Source organism: Callionymus lyra, chromosome 8 (genome assembly GCF_982586985.1).
Source record: "Callionymus lyra chromosome 8, fCalLyr1.hap1.1, whole genome shotgun sequence".
NCBI lineage: Eukaryota > Metazoa > Chordata > Actinopteri > Syngnathiformes > Callionymidae > Callionymus > Callionymus lyra.
Window position 1 is genome coordinate 26277216 of NC_141825.1, and position 21063 is coordinate 26298278.

At 38.3% G+C, this 21063-nt stretch overlaps 1 protein-coding gene across 1 annotated transcript; it reads right to left on the bottom strand.

Moving 5' to 3' along the window:
- Nucleotides 1-564: 564 nt before the first annotated feature.
- mfge8b (milk fat globule EGF and factor V/VIII domain containing b) lies at nt 565-20598 on the bottom strand. Its single transcript, XM_087797819.1, has 10 exons — nt 20464-20598; nt 15953-16075; nt 15753-15884; nt 9251-9364; nt 8982-9163; nt 7516-7671; nt 6993-7137; nt 4855-5039; nt 3410-3565; nt 565-2357 (listed from the first exon to the last, which is right to left on the bottom strand). The coding sequence occupies exons 1-10, from the start codon at nt 20510-20512 to the stop codon at nt 2214-2216; spliced, it is 1386 nt and encodes a 461-aa protein (XP_087653945.1). The 5' UTR covers nt 20513-20598; the 3' UTR covers nt 565-2213.
- Between the last annotated feature and the right edge of the window lie 465 nt (nt 20599-21063).

Below are 21063 nucleotides of genomic sequence, written 5' to 3' on the forward strand. Positions count from 1 at the left end.
GAAGCACTCACTGAGCTTTCCAGTGTGTCCCCCTGCTCTCTGTATCCTCTTTATAGTGACGGGTTAAAGGCAGAGGCCTTCATAGAACCAGACTCAGCAGTTCTTTCACATGAACAGTGTGAAAAGTGTCAGAAAATGTCGATACGCATAAATATTGCAATTTCTTTATTCACTGTTTTGTTCTCAAGTTTCTTTTTCCAATTGAAATGATTTTGTTTTTGGAACATGTTTTGATTAATTATGAATATTACACAACACTTTTAACAGAGTACTTTTATGGTTTGTATTGTAATTTAGTATAAATAAAATATGAATTAAAAAAAAGCATTTAAAATACTATTAATATACAAGTATTAGTATGTTTGTTTGTTTATTTTTTTGCTGCAATTAAACTTCCGACCACCAGATGGCAGTCATTACATCCTTGTAAAATCCTTCGAGATCCAAACAATGACTGAGGACGAGAGGATACAGTGACTCCAGCAGCCTTTAAAGCTGATGTTTGCACATATTGTGGTTTCAAAACAAATGAAAGCAGTTACGATACAGAAAAAAACCACCAAAGAAGTCATATTTTTTTATTTTACATTTGAAAATGGAAAGGCAGAATCAAGGGAAACTTAACACTGTGAGTAACATGCGACATAAACAAACATTATAAAGACACTTGACTGGTTAAAAAACATTAAAAAACAAAAATAGTAAATCATTTCACCAATTTTTTTCTTTTTTTTGTCTTAGCAAAAACATAAAAAGTCGTCTAAAGCTATCAAACCTTATGAGCATCTGTTCAGAATTAACTCTACAAGTGCAGAAGATTCCCAGAGATTATTGAGTGACGTCTTGATAATCTGTGCAAACAAGCTTTTCTCACTTCAATACCTGGACGAGACCCGAGACCGTGAACTCAAACCACCTCGTGTTTGACGGACCAGTGCTGAGCTGTTGCTGATATGTCGTCTTAGAAGAACAGTTGAATAATGTGACGATGCTCACGGAGGCTAATGCACGACATGAGTACACACTATACACGACACACCACACACCACACACCACACACCACACACGACAACATCGTCGCTAAAACTACTGATGTGTTGATGAAGCTTCATGATGCAGTGTCCTGTTTCGCTCAGTAGGTGGCGCCCTCAGTTCAACGATGTTGTGGAGCTTCGAAAGAATTGTTTTTATTATATTTTAGAGAGTGACATCTAGTGGACGCTAAGAAATAAAGACGCCGTTTCATGAAGCTTCATCGACACATCACTACCGCAAACTATTTATAGATGAAGTGAAAAGTGTAAATATTGTGTATTTTCAACGTCTCTATACATGTAAAGAATGTTCAGTACAGCAGTGATGTGTTGATGACATCTAGTGGACACTGATGAGAATCTTCATGAAGCTTCGTCAACCCTTCACTAGCGTCAACCATCGATAGATACACGAGCATATCCTGCAATTTCAACTTTTCCGACGTCTATAGATGATAAGAATGTTCTCTTAATAATGTGCCGCAGTGATGTGTTGATGAAGCTTCATGAAACAGTGTCATATCTTTTGAGCTCAGTAGGTGGCGCCCTCCATTCTAAAAATTTATGAGGTTTGAGTAGAAGAGCTGTTCAAAGCAATAGATCATAGAGGAGAGAGCGACATCTAGTGGACTCTGAGGAGAAGCTTCATGAAGCTTCATCAACGATCAATCGTTCTCACCCGGTGAGAGCATCTTAGACTTTGGTTCCAAAAATACATTTTTTAAATGTATTTTAAATACAAGTAAGTATCAATACTGACAACTGTGGTTAATAAAACTCTGGTTTAGTTTGTTTTCAATGAGGTTTTCTGAGGAAATATCAATTTAACCTCAACAATTTAAAGACCCAAACGTAGCATGCTAACAAATGCTAAAACAAAGATGAAAAAAAAACATATTTCACTAAATCATGCCACAGTTGCTATCGACTACAACCTCAGTTACAAATAGAAAAAGCGGAGGTGGTTGGATTTGTTTCATGACTGTGATGAATACGTGACGGGAAATGATCGGTTGACATATGAACGAGTCAATAAATATCACCATCAGAGTCACGAGGATTAAAGCAGACCGACAGGAGACGAGGATCAAAGACTTCAAGCTCTCTTTTTCAAACACTTTCAAACGTAGCCTCTAGCTGAAAGATTGTTCTAAAGCCACCTTCACCGGGCGACGGTTTCTACTCGTCGCAGCCCAGCAGCTCCACCCTCATGGTGATGCGCTCGTGCCAGTCCCACGGCAGGATCCGCACGTAGCGGGCGTAGAACGGCGGCTCGAAGATGTTCTTCTTGTGGGCGTTGTTTTCACTGTTGCCCGGGAAGATCTGCGAGCAGAAGCAGGACGTGGTGAAGCAGGATCACGGGACTGGACACGTGGACACGACTGAACTTTGGCTGCTGCCGAGATTAGATTGTGTATCTGACCTTGAAGTGTTGCCGTGAAGAATGTTTCGTTTCTGATGCTAAGATAAGAAGTCAAGAGCCTCGTGTACAAAGATGTTCATGGATTTAATCCTATAAAATGTTGTACGCCAGGGCCGGGTCTAGGCAGGGGCAAGAGGGGGCCTGGCCCCCTCAAATAAATGTTGTGCCCCCTTAAACTAAACTGTCAATTAGACATGGTAAAAGGTGCTGGAGCACAATGCCCCCTCAAGATGTGTGGCGGCCCCCTCATACATGCCTGTCTAGACCCGGCCCTGTTGTACACTCACATCCTATAAATGGTGCAGTTACAAAAATATTCAGACGTATGAAATAAAAGCTCTTTTCTTTTGTTCATCCCAGTCAACGTGGAATTAATCGCAGCCTTGTTCTTACCTTTCCACATTTACATAGTTTAGTCACATTTAAATCTTTTCGTTATTGATAAACATATGAACCCTTCGTACATGAGGCCCCGGATCGTACATAAATCAAAGTTTTGTTTTTGAAGCAGAAGAGGCGCCCCTAGTGGTGAGCTTGCGTAGCTTCAACAAAACGCAAACTTGGATGAACTTTTTTATTTTCCGATTGAATTCAACATCGAGATTTTAGAATTTAATTTGTCGGCTTTAGATTTAACTTATTGAGGACTCGAGAGACACATATTTATACATCTCAGTGGCGAGTCATTTGATTCCAGTCGTGCAATTTAACATGTGTATTTAATACTTAGGTATTTGCTGTATTGTTATGTACCAGGTGTGCTTTACAGTACTTGCAGCTACAATGCCAAACATTTTAAGCAAAATAAGAAAAAGTAAAATCTAAAAATTTACAAAGTGCCGCTTTAATTTTTTGTCAGAAGGTTAGTTGGCGCCTGAGAGGAGAGGAGGTTGTCTGTAAAAGTGAGGCTCTTGAATGAGCAGAATAGAGGGAACCCTCAGGTCAGATCTACCTTGTCAGTGTTCGCGGCTTCGTTCCTCACAAAAGTCCAGGAGCGTCCGTCGTCGCTGTGGGCGATCTTGTACGCCGAGACGAACTGGACGTTTCCGAAATCCTTGGCCCCTTGTGTGATGATTCCTGTGATCTTCTTGGGCGACAGAAGGTCCACCTGAAAGAAAGAGAAGAAGTCCATCAATCACTGGTTCACAGAGGCTCAGAGAAACAAGTCTTTTTTGGAAGTTAGACCAAAAGTCAAGAGTTCAATGAGGGTCAAGATGGTTGTTTTGTGTCTTATTTTGAAGCTTTTGACTCAAATCGTTTTTTAATCGTGCACACTCCTATTGCACTGCTTAACAGTACACTGTAAGACAGTGCACTTACTAGCATACTGCTCAAATGTCAACAGGTCATGCGACAGTTTCTTCTTCTACTACTATTTAACGATGATTGTCACCAGTCGTTGAAACACTATCACTGACACTTGACATCGCTTTTCTCCAATAGAAACAAGTTATTAAGTTGTGTTTCCTTGTGTTATTACTGTTGTTGTGGTTTTTTTTAGGTCAAATTAGTGTTTTCTCAGGACATTATAGTCAGTATTTCCTTGTAGACGCGTCGTCAGTGACGTAGCTTCAGTTAAGCCTAGTTTAGCATCAGTTTAGCTTCAGTTTAGCCTAGTTTAGCTTTAGTTTAGCTTCAGTTTAGCTTCAGTTTAGCTTCAGTTTAGCATCAGTTTAGCTTCAGTTTAGCTTCAGTTTAGCGTCAGTTTAGCTCCAGTTTAGCTTCAGTTTAGCTTCAGTTAAGCTTCAGATTAGCTCCGGTTTAGCTTCAGTTTAGCTTCAGTTTAGCTTCAGTTTAGCGTCAGTTTAGCTCCAGTTTAGCTTCAGTTTAGCTTCAGTTTAGCTTCAGATTAGCTCCGGTTTAGCTTCAGTTTAGCTTCAGTTTAGCTTCAGTTTAGCATCAGTTTAGCTTCAGTTTAGCTTCAGTTAAGCTTCAGTTTAGCTTCAGTTAAGCTTCATCTACGTCACTAAGATGGAGGTTGTTGAGGGTGGAAGTGACCATCGATCCACACTTGATTTTCGGGCTGTTTGAGTGCACCAGTTGAGTGCTCATTGCGCACCAGTATTTTCAGACAGTGCCCAATGTAGACGCACTTGTGCACTCAAAATATTAAGTGTAAGTGCATAAGTGCGCGATTTGGGACACACCACAATATGGTTTCATTTTACTTTTATCTATTTCTTTATTTTTCAAATGAGTTATTATTTTTATTTTGTTCTTAAAACTAATATTGTCAGTTGAGTTTTTGCAAAAATAAAAGTTGCTATTATCAGGAATTAAGTTTATTTTTCGTGAAATAAATTTGACTCATTTCTGACTTATTTAGTGCATCCTGTCACTATTTCCTAAGAGGAAAACAACATAAAATGTATAAACATCAACATCATCCAGCCTCACCTGCAGCCACTCGGAGCGGTTGTTAGTGGCCGCGGACCAGGCGTTGGTCTTGCCCTGCTTGTCCAGCCGGGCGTAGTGGGCGAGCCAGGTGAAGGCCTCCAGGCCCCACGTGGAGAAGGTGCTGGAGGCCGAGATCTGACGGTCGGACACCAGCCTGGACTTCATGCCCATGGGTTCGGAACAACCTGAGGAGTGAATAAAGGTTTGAGCCTGTGGAGCAACAAGTGATGAATCACTCTGGCGTAATGAGGACAGTGACTCATTAACAGTCGCATCAGCAACACGTTACACAACATGGCAACACAACTTTTTATGTTTCAATACAGAGTATACAACTGAGTATATCCGTGCACTTAAATATCCCCTTTTTTCAATACACAGCATCGTTTATCAACATTTTATATTTTCATTTTTTTTGAGGATCTTCTCACTTTCTTTTGGATCATCATAAAAAATATTTTATATAATACTCAAGGTATCCTCTCGTCCTCAGTCGTCACCAGGATTTAAGCGTGATTTCACTGTTACTTTGGCTGCGGAGGACGTTGTGACCGCAGCTCAGTTCATTTGCAACACAAAAACTAACTAAATTTTTGCTTGTATATAATATAATACCATATATGAGTATAGTAAAAATTTTGATTGTTTTAGCACTTTGTGACCCTGGTCTAGAAAGCGTTCTACAAACACTTACTTAAATAGTGAATAAAAAATAAACAGTTTTCAATTTAATCTTAATAGATTTTTTCAATTAATGTGCAAATATTCAGGGTGTTTGTTTATGTTTGTTTTGAAATTAAACTTCCGGCCGCCGGGGGCAGCAGTTATCACATCCTCAAGGACACTGTATCAATATTTTTCAAACTTTTTTAAAAATTATTCATTATTTTTTATTGTATCAGTCTTTTAGCAGCTTTTTAGGATTTCAAATCATGTTTTGTTTTTATCATAGTTCTTATACGGTGTATCATTAAATAAAATATAAAATATACTGTGTAAATATATATATATATATATATATAATTTTTTAATTAAAGCAAATATTCACCACTTTTGTTCATTTTTTCGTTTGCAATTAACTGAGCTGCAGTCATTACATCCTCCACAGCCAAAGCAACAGTGAAATCGCGCTGGATAACTTGACTGAGTACGAGAGGATACAGTGACTCCAGCAGCTTTTAAAGCTGATGTTTGGACATATTTTTGTCTGAAAACAAATGAAAGCAGTTACGACTTCGTCAAGAGTCATGTGGTCTGTAAATACTACAACACCAGAGTCAAGTACTGGACAATACTACACATATATACTTGTTACTACAGTATCACAACGCCAGAGCCAAGTACTCGACAATACTACACATATATACTTGTTACTACACTATCACAACACCAGAGTCAAGTACTCCACAATACTACACATATATACTTGTTACTACACTATCACAACACCAGAGTCAAGTACTCCACAATACTACACATATATACTTGTTACTACACTATCACAAAACCAGAGTCAAGTACTGGACAATACTACACATATATACTTGTTACTACACTATCACAACACCAGAGTCAAGTACTGGACAATACTACACATATATACTTGTTACTACACTATCACAACACCAGAGTCAAGTACTCCACAATACTACACATATATACTTGTTACTACACTATCACAACACCAGAGTCAAGTACTCCACAATACTACACATATATACTTGTTACTACACTATCACAACACCAGAGTCAAGTACTCCACAATACTACACATAAATACTTGTTACTACACTATCACAACACCAGAGTCAAGTACTGGACAATACTACACATATATACTTGTTACTACACTATCACAACACCAGAGTCAAGTACTGGACAATACTACACATATATACTTGTTACTACACTACCACACCACCAGAGTCAAGTACTGGACAATACTACACATATACTGTATACTTGTTACTACACTATCACAAAACCAGAGTCAAGTACTGGACAATACTACAAATACTTGTTACTACACTATCATTATATATCGTATATTCTGACTCTGTACCTTAAAACGTGTCGTGTAAAACACTTATTTTCACCACAAATACTTGTGAATACTCATGACAATAAAGAGTATTTACCACTGAGTTCACAGCCCACCAGCTCGAAGCGCAGAGTGCAGGCTTTACGACAAACCACCAGGATGATCCTGACGTGCTGAGCAATGATGGGAGGATCGAACAGGTTCGTCTTCGTGCCGTCATTGTCGACGTTACCCACGAAAACCTGGGGAGAAAAAAAACATCTTAACAAACTTCAAATGTTCTGATCAACGTGTGGTCAAAGAAATACGAAATCATATTTGTTTTTCAGTCAAAGTACAATATGAATGGATTTAATTAAAACTATGTACCATGTAACAATCTATAATTATTTAAAACGTTTATTTTAAGACTATTTTTACTAAATAAATCTGTAGTTTTTTAGTTTTATCGTTTTGCTTCTTCTCTGACGTCAGTGATTCAAATCAGACAACGTGACTGCAGTACCGTAACATCGCCGCTTGATGGCAGCATCCACCATCTCAAGAGCGGTTCAATCTTAACGTGAAGAAGGTCTTTGGGTTCAAGAGTTGGTCAAGCGTTTATAAGAGAAGCTTCTCACGTGATCTTTGTTCTCTCCGTCTCGCCGGTACATGGTGAAGGTCTTCCCGTCGAGACTGGACGCGACCTTGAAGGCTTTGATGAACTCAGCGGCGCCGAGACGACTCGCTCCTTGGGTCACGATCCCTGTGAAGCGCATCTTCCTCTGCATGTTGATCTGAGGAACAGATTGTTAAAGAAATATTAAAGACAAGAAGAATAACAACAGATACATGGACGATGTTACATGTCTTTTAAGTTTCTATGGGTCAAATTGAATCGTCTATGTTGTAAGTAAGTAAGTAAAGTTATAGTTATTAGTAAGTATGTCCTTTTTATTTGTAGAGGGTCACAAAGAACTTTAACAATCAAAAACAATACTCAATAAAATATATACTTAAAAAGATCAAGACACAAAAGACAAACACAGGAGTCTCAGAGAATCAGGGACAAGCTCTAATAAGAATGTCTTAAGAAACAAAAGTTGTGGCATAATAAAATAAAATAAAATAAAATAAAATAAAATAAAATAAAATAAAATAAAATAAAATAAAATAAAATAAAATAAAAAAATAAAAAAATAAAATAAAATAAAATAACATTAAATAAAATAAATACTATTCATAAAGTCACTTAAATTGAATACAATTAAATCAAATAATATTCATTAAGTCCAATAAAACGAAACAGAACGGAACGGAACGAAACGAAACGAAACAAAACGAAAGAAAAGAAACAAAAAGAAACGAAAGAAAAGAAAGAAAAGAAAAGAAAAGAAACGAAACGCAACGAAACGAAACGAAACGAAACGAAACGAAACAAAATAAAATAATATTCATATCATAAGTCACATCGAATTAAATTAAATTAAATTAAATTAAATACTATTCATGAAGTAAAATAAAATAAAATAAAACAAAAAATAAAATATAATAAAAAATAACAAAATAAATTAAAACAAACAAAATAAATAAAAATAAATAAAATAAAATAATAAATTAATAAATAAAATAAAATTGATGAAATCACTCGCAAATGATTCGTTTAAGGATTGCAATGGTGCGTTCAAGAACATATGATATTTTATAACTATACGCAAAATGGTATCACTTAATTTACCAAATAAAAACACAGAAAAAATATTCTTAACATTTGCAAGTTGAGAAGAAAAAAGGCCATTATTTAAGTTTATATTATGTGTTTGATGACATCACTGTTGTCTACATTTACTTATTTTAGCTTTTATTTGTTTGATTTAACACTTTTTTATTGTATTGTTGGTGTTTTTTCATTCGTTGTTGTTCAGTTTTATTTATGTTGGTAAATAAGTTTGTGTTAACAAGTAAAAATACTTGACTTTTGTGCGTTTTAGTTGCTATTTTTTACTACTATGTCACTATAACAAACACTAAAACGTGTGCACATCATGAGACACACAACACGGTCTGAGAAGTTGTAACTTCCGTCGTCTACACACACGACACACACCTGGATCCACGGGTTCTTGTCGTGAGCCGCAGAACTCCAGGCGTTGACCAGACCTTTGTTGTTGAGCCGGGCCAGCTCGGGGCCCCAGCGCTGGAGCCCCAGGAAAGTGTAGCGAACGGTGGAGGCGGAGATTTGTGACTCGGCGATGCCTCCTCCCTCCATACCCAGCAGGGAGATGCAACCTGGACAGAGAAAGAAATCAAATAAAAAAATAAACTATCAAAGTACGACAACAGTAACGTTAGCCTGAACTTTTCTGTGCGACTCACGCAGTTGACAATGTTTCCCGACGTAAGGCGACGGACAGTGACACTTGAAGCTCCCGTCCAGGTCCTGGCAGGAGCCGCCGTTCATACATGGATGTCCAGCACAGTCGTTCTCGTCTGTCCAGAGAAGAAGAAGATCATCATGTGACCAAAACAACATCAAGTCCACACATATTTATTGATATTTATAGCGTCAGTATCAGCGTCTCGACGGACTTGCATCGGTTTCCCGCCAAACTGAGCGACATCAGAGAGGAGCCGCCGGCGCGTCGTGATATCACCAAATCAATAATAAATCCACCTCCTTGTACACGCACACATAACACTTTATAAATGACGCTAACAACTTAGCTCGTTAGCATACGGTGAAGACGCACACATAACACTTTATAAATGACGCTAACAACTTAGATCGTTAGCATACGGTGAAGACGTACACATAACACTTTAGAAATGACGCTAACAACTTAGCTTGTTAGCATACGGTGAAGACGCACACATAACACTTTATAAATGACGCTAACAACTTAGCTCGTTAGCATACGGTGAAGACGCACTCATAACACTTTATAAATGACGCTAACAACTTACCTCGTTAGCATACGGTGAAGACGCACACATAACACTTTATAAATGACGCTAACAACTTAGCTTGTTAGCATACGGTGAAGACGCACACATAACACTTTAGAAATGACGCTAACAACTTAGCTCGTTAGCATACGGTGAAGACGCACACATAACACTTTATAAATGACGCTAACAACTTAGCTCGTTAGCATACGGTGAAGACGCGGGCATAACACTTTATAAATGATGCTAACAACTTAGCTCGTTAGCATACGGTGAAGACGCACACATAACACTTTATAAATGACGCTAACAACTTAGCTCGTTAGCATACGGTGAAGACGCACACATAACACTTTATAAATGACGCTAACAACTTAGCTCGTTAGCATACGGTGAAGACGGACAGGTTTGTTTGGAAGTTCACGATCTTATAAGAAAACAACTGAGACGAGATGAAAAGTTCTTACGATATGTTGCTTTAACAAAGGAGGTTGAAAGAGACGAGTGACTGGATCACTAGTGTTTGACTAGATCATAAGTTAGTATTACTTCACTGGATCACTAGTGTTTGACTAGATCATAAGTTAGTATTACTTCACTGGATCACTAGTGTTTGACTAGATCATAAGTTAGTATTACTTCACTGGATCACTAGTGTTTGACTAGATCAGAAGTTAGTATTACTTCACTGGATCACTAGTGTTTGACTAGATCATAAGTTAGTATTACTTCACTGGATCACTAGTGTTTGACTAGATCATAAGTTAGTATTACTTCACTGGATCACTAGTGTTTGACTAGATCATAAGTTAGTATTACTTCACTGGATCACTAGTGTTTGACTAGATCATAAGTTAGTATTACTTCACTGGATCACTAGTATTTGACTAGATCAGAAGTTAGTATTACTTCACTGGATCACTAGTGTTTGACTAGATCATAAGTTAGTATTACTTCACTGGATCACTAGTGTTTGACTAGATCATAAGTTAGTATTACTTCACTGGATCACTAGTGTTTGACTAGATCATAAGTTAGTATTACTTCACTGGATCACTAGTGTTTGACTAGATCATAAGTTAGTATTACTTCACTGGATCACTAGTGTTTGACTAGATCAGAAGTTAGTATTACTTCACTGGATCACTAGTGTTTGACTAGATCATAAGTTAGTATTACTTCACTGGATCACTAGTGTTTGACTAGATCATAAGTTAGTATTACTTCACTGGATCACTAGTGTTTGACTAGATCATAAGTTAGTATTACTTCACTGGATCACTAGTGTTTGACTAGATCATAAGTTAGTATTACTTCACTGGATCACTAGTATTTGACTAGATCAGAAGTTAGTATTACTTCACTGGATCACTAGTGTTTGACTAGATCAGAAGTTAGTATTACTTCACTGGATCACTAGTGTTTGACTAGATCAGAAGTTAGTATTACTTCCGTGGATATACTGAGCTAAGTCGCCATAGCAACCGAGCCTAACAAGCTGCGCCGCACAGTTCACAGACGGACGGAGACGTAAACAACAACGAGACATAGAAGTACAAACTGACAACTTTACAGAACGTGACACTGATTGGTCGAAGTTTATATTTGAGAAATGCTTGATTGATACAATAAAAAATGATAAATGATCACATGTTTTTGATATGCATATCGCACGTGACAATATATTTTTCGATATATATCCTGCAGCCCTACTTTGTAATTGAAAGTAGGGCTGCAGAATATATCGAAAAAACATTTGAAACGTTAAATTCAACTCTTGAATATTCTAATGACTGATAAAATTCTTCCTGAAAACCTCTCCACAAAGACTAGTGTCTGGATCTGTTATCACCGCTGTGAGCAACAACAAGACGTCAACGAGGTCCTGAGTCTGGAGCGTGAAGAACATTTAATTTCCGCCTCCATCCTTCACCTCAGAAGACGCTGCTATTTATAGCCTCCTGTGGAAGCTCTGGTCACTGCTCGCTCTCTGGTGCTGGAGTGTGTCGTCCTGGCTGTGTGTACACGTTGTGTAGCACACACGTAGTGTAGCACACACGTAGTGTAGCACACACGTTGTGTAGCACACACGTTGTGTAGCACACACGTAGTGTAGCACACACGTTGTGTAGCACACACGTTGTGTAGCACACACGTAGTGTAGCACACACGTAGTGTAGCACACACGTTGTGTAGCACACACGTAGTGTAGCACACACGTAGTGTAGCACACACGTTGTGTAGCACACACGTAGTGTAGCACACACGTTGTGTAGCACACACGTTGTGTAGCACACACATAGTGTAGCACACACGTTGTGTAGCACACACGTAGTGTAGCACACACGTAGTGTAGCACACACATAGTGTAGCACACACATAGTGTAGCACACATGTAGTGTAGCACACACGTTGTGTAGCACACACGTTGTGTAGCACACACGTAGTGTAGCACACACGTAGTGTAGCACACACGTAGTGTAGCACACACGTAGTGTAGCACACACGTGGTGTAGCACACACGTTGTGTAGCACACACGTGGTGTAGCACACACGTAGTGTAGCACACACGTTGTGTAGCACACACGTTGTGTAGCACACACGTTGTGTAGCACACACTTTGTGTAGCACACACGTTGTGTAGCACACACGTTGTGTAGCACACACGTAGTGTAGCACACACTTTGTGTAGCACACACGTTGTGTAGCACACACGTAGTGTAGCACACAGGTTGTGTAGCACACACGTTGTGTAGCACACACGTTGTGTAGCACACACGTAGTGTAGCACACACGTTGTGTAGCACACACGTTGTGTAGCACACACGTAGTGTAGCACACACGTTGTGTAGCACACACGTTGTGTAGCACACACGTAGTGTAGCACACACGTAGTGTGGCACACACGTTGTGTAGCACACACGTTGTGTAGCACACACGTAGTGTAGCACACACATTGTGTAGCACACACGTAGTGTAGCACACACGTTGTGTAGCACACACGTTGTGTAGCACACACGTTGTGTAGCACACACGTAGTGTAGCACACACGTTGTGTAGCACACACGTAGTGTAGCACACACGTTGTGTAGCACACACGTTGTGTAGCACACACGTAGTGTAGCACACACGTTGTGTAGCACACACGTTGTGTAGCACACACGTAGTGTAGCACACACGTTGTGTAGCACACACGTAGTGTAGCACACACGTAGTGTAGCACACACGTTGTGTAGCACACACGTTGTGTAGCACACACGTAGTGTAGCGCACACGTTGTGTAGCGCACACGTAGTGTAGCGCACACGTTGTGTAGCGCACACGTTGTGTAGCACACACGTTGTGTAGCACACACGTTGTGTAGCACACACGTTGTGTAGCACACGTGACCGACAACTGTTTATGCAGCAAAGATTAACGTTTGAAGACGATTGAGATTTATTATGACTCCTTACGGGGAATTTTTAACAATTGTTTCGTCATTTAAAGCAAAATATGTTAAGTTAAGATGAAGATAAAATAGAAAGAATTTTGTTTTTCCATGTGAATCAAGGATCTGTGTTGAAAAACAATCAATAATCATGAACCAAAAACATAAAGATACTGAAACATTGACAAACAGAAGAGAATCAAGTGAACAAGTGAGTTTTGTTTTTTGACTTTGTTGTCCAACATAATATATCTGTTGTGTTTAAGAGGCGTCATAAGAAACAACACGACATAGAATTATTTTAGTAAATAAAACATATGATTTGGGAAAAATAAATAAATAAAAACATTACATTTATTTTCTTACAGTGATTCTCTGGTGTCACTTCCTGGTGACGAATGAAAACTGTGAACTAAACTAAGAAGCTAAATGTTAACGTTAGATTTGACTCTTTATCATCATTTACATTCAAGTTACATTTTCCCACAGTTTTCTTCTCCTGGTGTTCTTTGCTACTTTAATCTCTTCCTGTAGAGTCGCGACAGAAGGGAAGCGACAGAAAGTGGAGGTTCTGTCAGAAGATTATCTGCTTTGAAGAAGTGATTCAGGGATTAAACCGCAGAAGAAAACTCTGTAAATCCAACGATGACGTGACGTCGGAGCTTAAGTCACGGATCTGATGCCGATTGAAACTGTTGGATAAGAAATATCGTCACAACACACTGGATGTTTTTTTAGGTTTGTATCTTAAGAAAGAACTTGAGATTTTCACACGTGTGAAACTCAAGGTCGCGGCTATTTTAGGTTAAAGATTTTAAGGGGTTGATGGAGAAAAAACACATGGAAATTTGGTTGAAATTTGCCTCTTGTGTCTTTGAGTTTGACAAACTTAATCTAAAGCCCTATTGGCACGAGATTAGTGTTACCCGGGGAGAAGAGAAAGTTAGTGTAACCAAGCGTTCTTTGTTTAGAGAAGATAAAGTGAACAACCTTTTATTTTCTTTCGTTTCTCAACTTGTGCAGACGCTCAACAGCGAGAGCTGCACATAAATGTGCCCCAACATTATTCTTACAGAAGAGACACAGTAGTGTAACCGAGTGTATTCCTGAGGGAAACAACGACAACTTAGTTTGTATCTGTGCAGCGCACACGTCTTCTTTACTTTAGTCATGTGACGAACAACAACGAACTGGATCTACTTCCTTTCAACCCCTTCAAAATAAAACATTAGAAGTAAATATTAACACAACGGCGAGTGTCTAGAAGTGTGTTACAGTGATATATATGCAGCATTCACAACTACAAACACATTTGTATTCACACAGGATTAGTTTTATCACCCGACGTCTGTGTTTGCTGATATTACAGAAGGTAATTTGAATTATTACTTTTATTTTATTTTATTTTATTACTTCTATTACAAATGACAGACATTCAAAGTGTTGGACTTTTTCTTTTAATTATCTTTGAAAAGTTTATGTCTGATGATTATTACCATTATTATTATTATTATTATTATTATTATTATTATTATTATTATTATTATTATTATTGTTAATATTATTATTATTATTACCATTATTATTATTATTATTATTATTATTATTATTAATATACAGTAATAAAAGTAAGTACTGAATATATGATTTTAGTTTGTTACTCAACTCTGGGGTTTATTTTATTTTGATGTTATATATATATATATATATATATTTTTAATCGTTATTTGGTCCCACGAATCTAATTCATCACAAATAAAGAGTGCAATTTATATAATATATATATATAAATGCGTAGCAGCAGAGTTTGATTTGAGACATACTATCTGTGGAGGATTAGTTACTAGTTAGTACGTACACTATCCTGATGATACTAACTTCTAGTATACTAAGAGAAGTATGTTTGAGACATACTATCTGTGGAGGATTAGTTACTAGTTAGTACGTACACTATCCTGATGATACTAACTAATAGTATACTAAGAGAAGTATGTTTGAGACATACTATCTGTGGAGGATTAGTTACTAGTTAGTATGTACACTATCCTGATGATACTAACTTCTAGTATACTAAGAGAAGTATGTGATTTGAGACATACTATCTGTGGAGGATTAGTTACTAGTTAGTACGTACACTATCCTGATGATACTAACTTCTAGTATACTAAGAGAAGTATGTTTGAGACATACTATCTGTGGAGGATTAGTTACTAGTTAGTACGTACACTATCCTGATGATACTAACCAGTGCACTAAGAGAAGTATGAGGTTTGATACACAGCATAAGATAGTAGTACATTTTCAAAGATTGGATTTTCAAAATATTTAGTGCGGTATTTGAGACACACCAAGAGATTTAATCCGATCTTTGAACAACCGGACCCGTCCGATCATGAGCTCAGCTTCTACTTCAGGTCGACTCAGTACATTCCGGAACAGAACGACCTTGAGACGGAGGCGACTGGTCTCAGCTCAAGGTCGGCATCATGTGATAAGACTCACTGTCCTGGCAGTGGACGCCACCGAAGCCGGGCTGACAGCGACACACGTACTCGCTGAAGACGTCGCCTCGCCGGGTCTGACCCGTCAGCTCGCAGACGGCGTCGTTCTGGCAGGGGTTGGGGTTGCAGGGTCCTGGTCAACATGAACATCAAGGGTCAGGGGTCAGGGGTCAGGGGTCAGAAGAGGCGTCAGGTTCTCACCCTGCTCTGTCTCGCCGCATGTTTCTCCGGCGAAGCCGTCGGCGCAGATGCAGACGAAGGGAACTCCAGCTCCGGTCGCACAAGTTCCACCATTTTTGCAGACGTTGACCTCACAGAAATCACCTGAATAATGAGAAAACATATAAAGTATATACATACACACTTATTATATCATTACACTTAAACATGTTGCTTTTTTCATGTTAATGTATCGATATTCAACAGCACTGTATCCAATTTTAATCACAATTAACATGCAAATATTCACTGCCTTTTGTTCTTTTTCATATTGCAATTAAACTTCCGGACAATAGATGACTGAGGACGAGAGGATACAGTGAGTCCAGCAGCTTTTAAAGCTGATGTTTGGAAATATTTTGGTTTGAAAACAAATCTGTAAATACTACAACACCAGAGTCAAGTACTGGACAATACTACACATATATACTTGTTACTACACTATCACAACACCAGAGTCAAGTACTCGACAATACTACACATATATACTTGTTACTACACTATCACAACACCAGAGTCAAGTACTGGACAATACTACACATATATACTTGTTACTACACTATCACAACACCAGAGTCAAGTACTGGACAATACTACACATATATACTTGTTACTACACTATCACAACACCAGAGTCAAGTACTCGACAATACTACACATATATACTTGTTACTACACTATCACAACACCAGAGTCAAGTACTCGACAATACTACACATATATACTTGTTACTACACTATCACAACACCAGATTCAAGTACTGGACAATACTACACATATATACTTGTTACTACACTATCACAACACCAGAGTCAAGTACTCGACAATACTACACATATATACTTGTTACTACACTATCACAACACCAGAGTCAAGTACTGGACAATACTACACATATATACTTGTTACTACACTATCACAACACCAGAGTCAAGTACTGGACAATACTACACATATATACTTGTTACTACACTATCACAACACCAGAGTCAAGTACTGGACAATACTACACATATATACTTGTTACTACACTATCACAACACCAGAGTCAAGTACTGGACAATACTACACATATATACTTGTTACTACACTATCACAACACCAGAGTCAAGTACTGGACAATACTACACATATATACTTGTTACTACACTATCACAACACCAGAGTCAAGTACTGGACAATACTACACATATATCCTTGTTACTACACTATCACAACACCAGAGTCAAGTACTGGACAATACTACACATATATACTTGTTACTACACTATCACAACACCAGAGTCAAGTACTGGACAATACTACACATATATCCTTGTTACTACACTATCACAACACCAGAGTCAAGTACTGGACAATACTACACATATATACTTGTTACTACACTATCACAACACCAGAGTCAAGTACTCGACAATACTACACATATATACTTGTTACTACACTATCACAACACCAGAGTCAAGTACTCGACAATACTACACATATATACTTGTGACTAAACTATCACAACACCAGAGTCAAGTACTCGACAATACTACACATATATACTTGTTACTACACTATCACAACACCAGAGTCAAGTATTGGACAATACTACACATATATACTTGTCACTACACTATCACAACACCAGAGTCAAGTATTGGACAATACTACATATATATAATTGTTACTACACTATCACAACAACAGAGTCAAGTACTGGACAATACTACACATATATACTTGTTACTACACTATCACAACACCAGAGTCAAGTACTCGACAATACTACACATATATAATTGTTACTACACTATCACAACACCAGAGTCAAGTACTCGACAATACTACACATATATAATTGTTACTACACTATCACAACACCAGAGTCAAGTACTCGACAATACTACACATATGTACTCGTTACTACACTATCACAACACCAGGGTCAAGTACTGGACAATACTACACATATATACTTGTTATTGTATTGATACGTATCATATCACCAGACTCTTGCCAATACACACACTTGCACGACACACTCCTGGGACCCAGAAAGCGAATCAAAGCCACTTTTAAACGATAACAATAACAGTCGTTAACATAAAGCCTGCATCTGTCGACACATCAACTGAGAGTCAATAAACCCTCAGTCTCTTCTCAGCAGGACTCCAGCTGCAGGTGAAGTATCTGCTAGAACAGCTGGTTCCTGACAGAAGTGAGAAGTATCTATAAATACACACTTACGTCACACACCAGCGTCAAATCAGTTTCACACTCGCAGGAGAACAACTGCCACCAAACTCCTCAACAACAGCAGTTTCACCGTCGTCTGTGGAGATGCTGGGAGAAGATAAACTGTGACCTCAATACAGAATGACACATATATCTCTCAAAGATGACTCAGAAGCAAGTGAGCCTCTTTGTTTACAGCGTGACGGGAGTGTGTTTACAACAGAATAAACAAAGGATGTGATGATGCAATGATAGTGTAGTAACAAGTATATATGTGTAGTATTGTCCAGTACTTGACTCTGGTGTTGTGATAGTGTAGTAACAAGTATATATGTGTAGTATTGTCCAGTACTTGACTCTGGTGTTGTGATAGTGTAGTAACAAGTATATATGTGTAGTATTGTCCAGTACTTGACTCTTGTGTTGTGATAGTGTAGTAACAAGTATATATGTGTAGTATTGTCCAGTACTTGACTCTTGTGTTGTGATAGTGTAGTAACAAGTATATATGTGTAGTATTGTCCAGTACTTGACTCTTGTGTTGTGATAGTGTAGTAACAAGTATATATGTGTAGTATTGTCCAGTACTTGACTCTGGTGTTGTGATAGTGTAGTAACAAGTATATATGTGTAGTATTGTCCAGTACTTGACTCTGGTGTTGTGATAGTGTAGTAACAAGGATATATGTGTAGTATTGTCCAGTACTTGACTCTGGTGTTGTGATAGTGTAGTAACAAGTATATATGTGTAGTATTGTCCAGTACTTGACTCTGGTGTTGTGATAGTGTAGTAACAAGTATATATGTGTAGTATTGTTCAGTACTTGACTCTGGTGTTGTGATAGTGTAGTAACAAGTATATATGTGTAGTATTGTCCAGTACTTGACTCTTGTGTTGTGATAGTGTAGTAACAAGTATATATGTGTAGTATTGTCCAGTACTTGACTCTGGTGTTGTGATAGTGTAGTAACAAGTATATATGTGTAGTATTGTCCAGTACTTGACTCTGGTGTTGTGATAGTGTAGTAACAAGGATATATGTGTACTATTGTCCAGTACTTGACTCTGGTGTTGTGATAGTGTAGTAACAAGTATATATGTGTAGTATTGTCCAGTACTTGACTCTGGTGTTGTGATAGTGTAGTAACAAGTATATATGTGTAGTATTGTCCAGTACTTGACTCTGGTGTTGTGATAGTGTAGTAACAAGGATATATGTGTACTATTGTCCAGTACTTGACTCTGGTGTTGTGATAGTGTAGTAACAAGTATATATGTGTAGTATTGTCCAGTACTTGACTCTGGTGTTGTGATAGTGTAGTAACAAGTATATATGTGTAGTATTGTCCAGTACTTGACTCTGGTGTTGTGATAGTGTAGTACCAAGTATATATGTGTAGTATTGTCGAGTACTTGACTCTGGTGTTGTGATAGTGTAGTAACAAGTATACAGTATATGTGTATTATTGTCCAGTACTTGACTCTGCAGGAGGAGGAGTGAAGCCATTATTATGTCATAATAGACTCTCATAACCTCTCCTTCGCCCAGATTTCAGAGCAACTTTCTAAAGTAAAGTGTAAAACATGGTCATGACGAGCGACTGCATCTTGGAGAGAAAGATTCAACATTAGAAACTTGTGAGTCAAGAGAGTTGAGTCATAAATGAGTCTGAAGCTAAAAAAGAGTGTCAGTGGAAAGAAGTCTCTGGCAGAGGTGGATCCACTTGGCAGTTGCGTGGGTGGTTCTGTGACTGATCCGGAGCCATGATCTGAGGGACCACACCTAGTCTCAACGGTCCTGGTCCCACAGGAACATAAAATACAATAAACAACATCATGCAAGGGCAGACCTCTTCTTAAACACACGCTGAGTTCTGAAAAGAACTACAAATCATTGTTTCATGTCGCAGTGTGATGACGCTGGTGACACATTTATCACGTCGCTGTTACAATGTCGAAAGTCGAAGAGAGAACCAGGACACGTGCGGCTTTTGTGCTCGATGCACGCGAACAAAAACAAGCGCCAGAGGCAGAGAATCTCTCACCGGAACGAACTGAATAAAACCATCTTCTCGTCAGAGGTCAACGAACCCTCGGGTCACTGAGCGACACAGATTTAAAAACAACAAATGACACATGTTTAGAGACACTTGCTTTGAAATAAGACCTTGTTGAAGGATCTACGAGACATTAAGAGTCGAAATAAAACCACAATAGTCAAGAATTCTTGCGCCAGTGAACGAGTCTTGGCCATGTTTCCAGAACTGACCTGTGACGAGCGTCGAACCCGCGCAGAGGAAAAGCAGCTTCAGCCACATGGCTGGCGTGAAGTTGTGTTGTTGTTGTTGTTGTTGTTGTTGTTGTGTCTCGAGGAGGATCCGCGTCCGCCACGAGAGACTCTCGGTTGAAGACTGAGCGACAACAGCGGCAACTGGCTCAGCCAATCAGGAGCCGGTACCGACAGATGAAGCTCGTTTCCATTTTAAAATCTTCTCCACGACACGATCTTTTTTATTTATTTATGTAGATATTTTAAGATTTAAACACATAATACATGAGTATTCGTTGGAAATCCGGAGTTTTTTAGGCGTCATTTGGGAAATGTATAAATAGTATAAAGAAGCAGCGCCACTAAGTGGTGTAGATATGTATTACATAAATAATACATTTCTATATAAAATGAGTCCTAAATGCAACATGTGATTATTAAATACAGTATTGTTCAATCACGAATTATATTAGTATTATAAATCAGTTTTATTGTTCCATTTTTATTATGATTTATTATGATTATTTTACACTAATACTATTAAACAAGTATTATTATTAGTAATTAACATACGTCGTTTTGTACTAGTGTTGTTGAAAT